At 42.5% G+C, this 10,630-nt stretch overlaps 1 protein-coding gene across 14 annotated transcripts in view; it reads left to right on the top strand.

Moving 5' to 3' along the window:
• The window catches only part of LOC143302101 (SCO-spondin-like), a 94,282-nt gene extending 86,401 nt beyond the window's left edge, over positions 1–7,881 (top strand). For all 14 annotated transcript variants that reach the window (XM_076616634.1, XM_076616622.1, XM_076616625.1 and 11 more), the window contains 4 exons: positions 1,108–1,294; positions 1,890–2,068; positions 4,329–4,482; positions 5,061–7,881. In XM_076616634.1, coding sequence (XP_076472749.1) covers positions 1,108–1,294; positions 1,890–2,068; positions 4,329–4,482; positions 5,061–5,155 — 615 coding nt within the window. In that variant the 3' untranslated portion in view covers positions 5,156–7,881. The remainder of the gene's footprint in view (positions 1–1,107; positions 1,295–1,889; positions 2,069–4,328; positions 4,483–5,060) is intronic.
• The last annotated feature ends 2,749 nt before the right edge of the window (positions 7,882–10,630 follow it).

Below are 10,630 nucleotides of genomic sequence, written 5' to 3'. Positions count from 1 at the left end.
AGGCTCTTACACTGAAGAGGTGAATGTTGACAAAGAATACCACAATTCTGACGACGGAAGCTAAAGGTTGGGTCATTGAGGCACCCACTGGACATCCGAGGGGTCTGTGTAGAGGAGAAGAGAGGACTGGCCGTACTGAGTGAGTTAAAAAGTACTGGTCTAACACTTGGGTTCTGTTCCTTTTGATGTCCTCACTATTAAAGCTGCTTTTCTCCTTTTGCTGGCCAGTGGCTGATTTAGGAGTGAGATACCTGGTCTGAGTGGGTCTTTCCTCATGTGTTTCCTCAGGGATGGTTCCATCACACTGCTTTCTTCTGACGTTTTCTTGGTAGTAGATACAGATGTGCCCTCTCTTTTTGAAGACCAGACCCTTGACTGACATTGCATCCAAAGGAGATGAAGATGACATCTATGTCCAGATAGGTGTTTCAAATACTACTGTGATAGATCTCTTGGCTGATATTCTTCTCAGAAACATTGTCTCATCTTGATCAATTGACTACAAGAAATACGTTGCAGCTGGCACTATTTCTGGTTGGGTTTCTCAGGTAATTCTCAAAGCTCATCTTTGGGCCCAGGCATGTATTAATTAATTAACTGCTTGAATCTGAGTGCACATGAGGTGTGGGACTTGCCACCTCAGCAGTCGTCAGTTTGAATCAGTTTGAAATGGCACAGTATATGACACGAACATGAGGAGTTTGTATTATAACCGTCATTTGTTTGAATATAAATACCATGTCAAACTGAAATTGCCACCCGTCCTTCCCTGCTGTTCTTGCCGTGCTTCACAAGGGGTCTCCTTTGTTAGCCATGCGTGGAATGGCTCTTAATTAAGGCACGGAAATGCGCTGACTGGCTAAGCGGAAGACGGGCATGGTAGAAGTGTCTTGGAACTGAGTTGACTGTGACATTTGGCCCGCAGAGCAAACTGATAGGCCTAGTTTGTATCATTTTGACATGGTAGGTATATTCAACCGAGCAGGGATCATAACACAAACTCCCCATGTGTATTCAACAGTGGGCAAAGTTATCTTGCTGTACAGAGAAAAACAAAACGAAACCTTGACCAACTTATCAAAATGGAATTAACCCCTTTCTCTGCAGGCCAAGAAAGCTCACGACGCAGGTATAGCTGTTTTGGCCATCGGGGTTGGTCTGGAGACTCCTCTCAATGAGCTCAGCATGATGGCCAGTAACCCAGACGCTGATGTGTTCTTCGTCCCTGAGTTCTCGGATCTTAAGGGCATCGAGAGGGCCTTCCATGATAAGGCTTGCACTCTGGAACAAATTGGTGAGAAAGATGATGGTGCGAAAGTATTTCAAAAAGAGTATTCAACAACTAAATCTTGTATCTCACAAAGTTCTGGTGTGAAACATGATGAATTGTTGACAGGGCACACCATTCTAAGACTCCTGTTCCAAGACTTTCTCCTTAGAAAGACAGTGATGCAATTGTTGTTGATAAAAATTCAAATGCCTGTCTGAGTGTGAATGTGTGCTTGACTGAAACCTGATTGAATGACACTGGAAACGAATGATGTGCGCGCCCAGTGGCAACCATCAGTCGAATCTACCCAGGTAGGCAACCTGTTGTGCAAATGACCCCGTGTTTTTAAAGTGCTTAGAGCTAGGCCTGTTACCGAGGATAGGCGCTTTATAAATATCTATATCAATCATTCAAAAGAACTCCAACAACAAAGCTTGCATCCTGAATGTTCTGGTGAAAAGTGATGATTATGCGAATGATGAAGTTCATTTCGGGCATTCCACAGCAAGGATTGCGGATTGAGAACGACTCGTGAGAAATGTTAAGAGAGGGCATTCCATGTTGAAGCTTGCACTCTAATGTTGTATCATCTATGCTCTAACAAGCTGATTTTTCACAGCGGGGACCGGGGGTTGGGGTCAGTGGGGAGCCTGGTCCACGTGCACCAAAACATGCGGGGCGGGCCACAGGCTGAGGGAGAGGGAGTGCCACACTCCCCTGTACACCCCCACAGGATCACAGTGCTCCGGACACGCACTGGAGACTCGGACCTGCTCCAATGTGTCGTGTGTCGGTCTGGTAGGTGTATGTGGTTGATATGTTTTTTGTAGTTATCAGTGCAAATGCAGTGATTTTTTGTTGTTGTTGTTCCATCATCTATGTTTCAGTGGCATTACTCCCACGCCATTCATTCCAATTATCCCCATACACAGCCACACCCGAGTTCGTCTGTTGCACTCTCAGCGTCGGCAGTCCACAGGGAACCATAGATGTAAGGTCGCCAGGAGGCCACACACCAGAGGAGGAGCCAGACTGAGTGAGCATCATATCCTCCCCAGAGTGGAGACCACACCACGCCCCTCAAATGACAGCTCCCCATGATTCCATTGACACTGAAGACTCTGACAAGGACCCACCCCAAGCATGGAACTGAAGGGGTATCTAAACTGAGTCACCGTGAGAGCAAGGCATGAAAGGTCACAGACATTGAAATATGGTAGCTGCGTTATCTAATGGTCATGAATGCAACAGTTACGTCTGGCTGACCCTTTCTCTAATGATCATGAATGCTTAATGACAATCTGTACCCCATGATCAGCTGGATGTCTTCCAAAACCCGCCCCGTTGTCCCTGTCATGGGAGGTGGTAACAGACAACGTGGGTCTTCCCGTTATCAAGCAGACTCATCCTGGGTCACCCTCAAACTGGCTAACTGGCTCCGTGGAGCTTCGACAGGTTTAGCGTGCCAGCAGTGGATGGAGAAAACATGAGAAGAAAATAGACTGATCAAAACGGAAATGGATATGGAAATTGAACAGGACAACGAGCTCAGCTAAAAACAAATACATAAAAATAAAATATACATGGAATGTTTGAAGGCTGACACACAGGGAACCACAGCTTGTTCATGACTCAGCTCTTTATCTCATTCATTTCCTTTTCCCCTGTGGGTTCCAATCAAGAGCCTGTCTTGTGATGTTTGTTGCAGGCTTGCGTAGTGTATGGCCTATCCATCCCCATTTCCGTTTCTTGACTTCCGTCTCCAGTGGGGCCTGTTTTGTCATGTTCCAAAGTTCTTCATTGGAGACAACCTCTGGCCATCTGATGTTCAGGATGTTTCTTAGACATCTGTTGGTGAATGTCTGAAGCTTGTGGGTGCTGGTCTTTGTCACTCTCCACGTCTCTGAGCCATAGAGTAGAACCGACTTCACGTTGGTGTTAAAAATCCGGATCTTGTTGCGGATTGAGAGGGCTGTCGATCTCCAGATTGGTCGAAGGGTGTTGAAGGCGTGTCTTGCTTTGTTGATACGGCTCTTGATGTCTTCGTCCGCCCCCCCGTCTTTGCTGACAACACTGCCTAAGTAGACAAACTTGTCAACCTCCTTGATGTTCTCTTGGTGTAGTTGCACTGGATCTTGCTTCTTGTTGTTGACCATGATATTTCAGACTGCAAAAGAAATGGTAGAAGTTTCACTATAAATATGCTCCAATCTGAAGTGTAATGGACCAAGATCAGAGAGCAACTCCTGTTGTAAAGTTCATCCTGCATCAAGACATGGCCAAGAATCCTTCAGAGACAAACTGGTATCTCAGAGAGGATCATCAAGGACAGAGCCATCAATTACTTCCGTGTGTGTCCACACATAGAAACTCTACTTGAATGAGGAAAAGGACGAATTCTTTGAGCGACTCTCACGTAGTCTTTGCCAAGTACCAGACGACGAGGATTTTGTTGTATTCGGCGACTTCAGCGGCAGAAAGGGAAGGAGAAGAGACCCACACCTGGGCCCCCACAGTGACACCAGCACAGGCTGCATCTACAATGGGCACTAACTCCTGAGTCTTCGCGCAGAGCAAGACCTAGTCATATCAAATATTCTCTCCCAGCATCGTTCCACCCACACCAAAAACGTTGTGTAAGTGGAGTGATCTGACTCTCCCATACAGACTTTAATTTCACCAGAACATCCAGACGGAATAATGCGTGGTGGTGTCTTCAGAATAAGTGCTGGTAATATTGGACCAAAAAACAAAGTTTATGAACATTAAGCATTAGCATTGCTTACAGGAGTGTTACGGTTTGAATGTTGCAGCAATGTTCAGACAACTGTTTCTGCTGGTGACATTTGACAAAAAACAAACAAACAAAAAACAAAAAACCGTTCATAAGCATTAAGCATCAGCATTGCAATCAGGAATGTTACGATTTGAATGTTGCAGCAATGTCCAGATGACTCCTTTTAACAATAACTGTCAGTAACATTAGACAAGAAAACAAAGTTTATGAACTTTAAGCATCAGCATCACTTACATAACTGTTACGATTTGACTGTTGCAGCAATGTCCAGACAGCTATTTTAGGTGTGGCAGCGGAAGCATCCATTGCGTGCACAGAAACCAACTTTGTGACGGTGACAAGGACTGTGAGGATGGCAGTGATGAGGACCGCTACCATGCTGACTGCCAGCCGGTGTTCTGTGGGAATTCTGCAGGTGAGTGAAACCTGTTGTCTCGCTTCCCTTGTTCTAAACGTTTCAAATCTCGAAACTGGACACATCATGTTTTGTCCACACAGTAATGAGGAAGCTTGGGTATGACAAGGGAGGGGAGATGTTATCCTTACTTTGATCCAGATCACATTTTGTGCTACCAGTGTTTGTCAGTACAGCGTCCATTTCTTTTGTTCGGACCCTTCCCAAAAGGATGTTGTCGTCTTACTGTGGATTGTTTGGAAAGAATGTCCTGATTCATATTTTACAGGTAAGTTTGGTGTTGACACATACACACAGAGGGTTATTGCAGGTTGTTTGCAAACACATGTGAGCCTCAAAAATGTATTTGTTAAAGTTTACCGCAGACACAGACATACAGTCATCTATCCATCCATCTAAACACTCATATATGCACACATGCATAAATATACATGCATACGTACATTCGTACCTACACACATGCATACATTCTCATGGACGCAAGAACTTACTAATCAGAATTGGTCCATATGCTCACTTTGTTTGCACTCTTGAAGCCAGAGAGACATTACTTGCATTTTTTCTTCTTTTTCTTTCAGAAATCTTCCTCCCTGTGTCACTAACCACGTTCTTCTCACTGTTGATGACCGCTGCTTTGCCTGCATGGGTCACGTGCTGTGACATAACCATCTGACACGCGTTTCTTAGAACCCGGAAATGATGTCTTTCTTCTTCTTCTTCCTCCTCTCTTCTTTATTGCCCTTTTTCACAGCTTGTTCGTACGTGTGTGATCATATCTACTGTTCATAGTATTTCAAGTGAAGCATCTTGCTGTACAAATCACCATGCATAAATCAATGTGTTTATTTACTTGATATTTATTCATTTATCTAATTGTGATAGAGTTTGGGCAAGGGGCTTTAATTTATTGTTAGAGATTTTTAAAGAATTAAAACATCCTGCTTGCAAGCGCCAAGTTGTAACAGGTTACGCTTGGGTGGTAAAGGTTTGTGATTTATTTTGAATAAAAGAATTGAAACATTAACAGGAATAGTTTTGGATCTATTTTGTGATGGATCTTTATCATGTTGGCGACGCCACTTTTGTAGACGTGTACCTGAGTGGTTTTATTATAAAAAGGTGATGGTACAAAAGAATTACTAATAATTTACTAAATGAAACGATAGAAAAGAATCCCTGCACAGGCCAGGAACGTGTAGAGGCCAGTCACAAAAAAGGTTTTCTATTGTTTTATTTACAACATTTATGAGAAGATAAAAGAGCAGAAGATAAGACAACAAAGAGAATAGAGAAAACAGTGCACTAATAAGACAGAACAAACAAATGTCATTAAGCACAATGTGTCAGCAAAAGTGAATAGTAAAGCACATGTATATGTATTACATGGAAAGACTACCACTCGGTTTGAGATGAGCAACAACATAAGATGGGATAATGCATATATGTGAAGACCAAACACTGATATCAATTGACATTTCTAATGCATTTGAATACTGCAGTTAAAATGGTTAAAGCTAAGCTGATTTAGTGAAAGTACACTGACAGTATAGATTAGGTAAAGCTTATACTCAAAGTAACTCAAATGAATCAGTTATCATGTAGTTCTATACTGGAGTAAGCTGTATAGCAGAGAGCACAATAACCAAATTATAATTAACAAATGCGATACATATCAGATGGTTTTAACAAATAGCTGATATCACTACAACACTATCTTGTAATCACACCAACAGAGTACTACACACATCTTAGAGTACTGAGCACACTGTAGCAGTACAGCTGATATGAGTATGTGAAATAATACATGAATACTAAACAATAGAATAAGTGGCTTTGATAAAATACTGGCAAACTGAGTGACCAGTTAGTCAGTGCTCAGTACAAAGATTGGAAGAACCATTATGACTTAACCATTTAGTGGTGAATGAACCTACACAAGTAATCTGTTGCACCAAAACCAAATATCAACATAGCTAAGCTTGTGCTCAACATTTAAATCTGAAGCTGAGGCCGGATAAGTAACCTAACTTTATCAGTAACAGCAAATGAGAAAGAATGTGTCATTCCCTGTAGAACATTCTCGAACAAACTATCAGTGTCCAGAGATGTTGTTGACTGTGACGTTAAGAATTTAAATGGAATACTGCTCCAAGCATATGACGGCATGGCAGTTACCAAGATCAATCATAGCCGAGCTGTGACTACATGTCAAAGCAATAACTGAACAAAGCAATATACTCATATGAACACAAGTACTGTGTCGAAGAATACAATTTACGAATCATTAGCACATTTTAAATGGAGTACTTGCAGCGATATGGCGATGATGCTTGCCGTTGGGGGAACACACGTACACACACACACTGTTTGTGACACAGCAAGAGAGAGAGAGAGAGAGAGAGAGAGAGAGAGAGAGAGCAGGCTCTAGCCAATAACTGGCCAGGTGGAAAAGTTTCCAGTGATCACCCACTCTGTCTCTTTATGCAAGTTAAGCGAACTGCACTGATGCTAGTGTGGCCTGTGAAGCGAATTAGCTCAAATCCCCCAAAATTCAGATAGGACGCAAAAGAAAGAGCTCAATACCTACTTTCTAATGAGTATAAAATGAAGTGTTGATTATTTAAGATGAATTTATAATCTTAATGAGTCAGCTGAACTGATCAGTTTTAGCGAGCTCATCACGGAAAATTACAAACTGCGTTAAACCAGTTTAACGTAGGCAAACACAAATGGTACAGATTTAAAGATGGAATTGCGACGATTCTGCCAGTATGTAATACTTGCAGTTTACTAATCTGACAGAAGAGATATTTTATTAAATACACTGCAGCAGAAACACAAGTTTCAGCTCACCCAATGGCATACAGCGACACTTAGTTGAGAAGTGGTTGTCGTTAAACGAGAAGGACAAAATGACGTAAGCTTGGCGTCAGTTGAAATCTTGACACTGACGAATGATTAACTAAAATCAACTATGCTTCTAACTGACTTAACTGTCTGCGTGTAAGCACAACAAATATTGCAGTGAACGATACAGAAACTTGATTTAATAAATGTTTAGAGAATAGGTTTAGCATGGGCTTTGCATTCAAACCGTCACACATTCTGCACGAGCCGTTGAAGACTGGCAAGTTAGTTGCTAAAAAGGCGTCTTCTATAGTTCAGCTTTCAACTTATGCTGTGATTTGAACCACGGTTAGTAGCCAGTCATATGGAGCACTTGGCTACATATTTATTAATATATTTGTTTATCTATTTAATTTGTCACATTTCATTGTGTTAATTGTTTTGTCTCTACTACTTGCCTTAACACTGTCCCGATTCAGTTAATATCAGTTCAGTGTGTCCGTTTCCTTTGATGTGCATGATAAAAATCGTGAAGCAAAAATAAAAACTGTCTCATCATATGGATGTGTTTGTGTATGTGCACGCATGCGCACGCGCACGTGTGTGTGTGTGTGTGTGTGTGTGTGTGTGTACATTTATGTGAGTGTATTTGGGTTTGTATGTGCGTGTATGTGTGTGTGTGTGTGTTGTTATTGTTATAGTCGTTTGTGTGAGCGCGTGTGTGTGTGAGCAAGATACAGTTTGAATTGCCCATAAAACATAGGCAATGTTCTTTCGACTGTACGCAAAACATGAATCATTTGCATTCGTTTGAGAATTGAATATGCATGAGAAGTGTCAAATACTGGGTTCACTTAGTTCATTTTCTTATTTCCCTTCCACCACAGAACAAACTAGTGCACGGGGAACATTAAACGAGACTTTCCCCGCATTTTAATGTTTGGTGGGCATTATGTCAAGGATTACCCTGGATAGAGGTGCATTTTTCTCACCCAGTATCCAGTGACCCCGATTTCATCCCCATCAATTTTCAAGTTTCAGTTAAAGCTTCAATAACCTGTCCCTTCCAGGTCTCATCCACATTCTGGATTAAAAAAAAACAACAACAAAAAGCAACAACAAAACAAAAACAAACAGAAAACGTAGTTGTAGGAATAAAACAAAATGTTCATTGTTGATGGAAACTGATTATATCACTTTGAATTTTTTTTAAAAGTCATGTTTTATGTCATGATTACATCTGCAGAACTGACAGCCTTAGTTACGAAAAAAAAGTCATATGCCTGATATTACGATTATATTTGAAGTATTGATTATATTTCTTCAGAACCACAGTCGGAGTGAGGCAAGGCTGTTTGCTCTCACCAACTCTCTTCAACATCTTCCTGGAAAGAATCATGACTGATTCACTTGAAGACCACAAAGAAAGAGTCAACATCGGAGGCAGAGCAGTCACCAACTTACGTTTCGCCGACGATATTGATGGCCTAGCAGGAAAAGAAGAGGAGCTAGCTAGCTTAGTGGACCACCTTGATAAAACCTCTAGAGCCTATGGCATGCAGATCAGTGCAGAGAAGACCAAACTAATGACCAACAGCACCAATAGCATCAGCACTGACATAAATGTGGATGGCCAGAAGCTAGAAACTGTCCACAGCTTTAAATAACTGGGAGCAATTGTGACAGATGAGGGATCCGAACCCGAAGTACTCTCCAGGATTGCACAGGTGACAGCAGCACTCACAAAACTGAGGTACATCTGGAACGACCGGAGCATTGCACTCGGCTCAAAGATCAGACTGATGCGTACCCTAGTGACATCTATACTCTTGTATGCATGTGAATCGTGGACCTTAACAGCTGAAATAGAAAAGAATTGCATATGACTCATTTCCGGTTGAACTGCATATGACTCATTTCCAGTTTCCTTGAGGATTAGGTGGGTGTTTGTTTTTGCTTTTTGTTGTTGTTGTTGTTTTATTGTTCTTATTGTTTAATTTTTGATAAACAAATAAAACTTAAGAGGGTGTCGTTTAAAAGTTTAAGCTGATGAAAAAGGAGGTGTTATGTTGGGACAGTTTAACGTTGGCGTCAAACTTGACTGTTCTGTGTATTTCAAATAAATCAAAACCTATTTCAAAAAAAATAAACAAACGTAGAATAACACCAAACAACCAAGATATCTAACTTGTGAGCAGATTTACATACATATTTATTTGGTTACATTTTGGAACGAGATACACGCGCGCGCGCGCACACACACACACACGCACGCACGCACACACGCACGCATGCACGCACGCACGTACGCACATACACACTAACTCACTCACACACACAGTCACACACATACACACACACACACACACACACACACACACACACACACATACACACACAAACATGTGTACATGCCTGACTGTCTGTCTGTCTGTGAGTCTACAATGCTTTTTGTGGGGTAACTTGAGACCACATGTCACCAACACGCATCGGTCGCAGCCTCATTGATGGACATTACATTGGTTTATGATCGTGCTATCCACCTGTCAAACTTTCACATCTTCCCTGTCTCCATCACGACTTTCTGGCATCGATAAATCGTATCAAAATCGCCAGGAGCATTTTCGGGCACCAGATGGTTTGTCGCCAAGGGCCAGTGATCCTCGGATCCGATGAATTTGCCATCATCGTAAAGATGCGCTAAGTGCATGCTGCACACGGGACCTAGGTTTATCGTGCCATCCGAATGACTAGCGTCCAGACCACCACTCAAGGTCTAGTGGAGGGGAATAAAATACTTGCGACTTTGCCGGGATTCGAACCATTGGGCTCAAATTCTCTCGCTTCCTAGGCGGAGGCGTTACCTCTAGGCCTATTACTTCATTATATCGGAGTTGTTACCATTGCTTACATGCCACAAACCATCCCCCTACCCTCCCCCTCAAGCCACCACCACCATCACCACCAGTAACACCAACAACCACAGCAATCTACGTGTAAGTGACCCTCTGGTAAACCAGTTTGCCAGCCAGCTTGGGTCACGTGATGGAAACGTCAATACCGTCCTCTGTCGCTATCACCATCAGTTCAGCATCGTTCTCGTAGGTCAGGGCATAATATTCTTTGCCCAGCACGTCGACAGGCAATGCGATGTAAGCGTCTGTGGAGTGAGGTTCCAGGTTGACCCCGTACACGGACACCTCCTCTGTGGCCTGGATGTAGATGCCTCTGTGTGACTGGTTACAGAGACACAGAGAGAGACAAGAGACAAACATGGATGATTGGAATGAACGATAGAAGT

The sequence above is a fragment of the Babylonia areolata genome, chromosome 28 (assembly GCF_041734735.1).
Source record: "Babylonia areolata isolate BAREFJ2019XMU chromosome 28, ASM4173473v1, whole genome shotgun sequence".
Taxonomy (NCBI): domain Eukaryota; kingdom Metazoa; phylum Mollusca; class Gastropoda; order Neogastropoda; family Buccinidae; genus Babylonia; species Babylonia areolata.
This window is presented reverse-complemented; position numbering and strand designations above follow the sequence as displayed.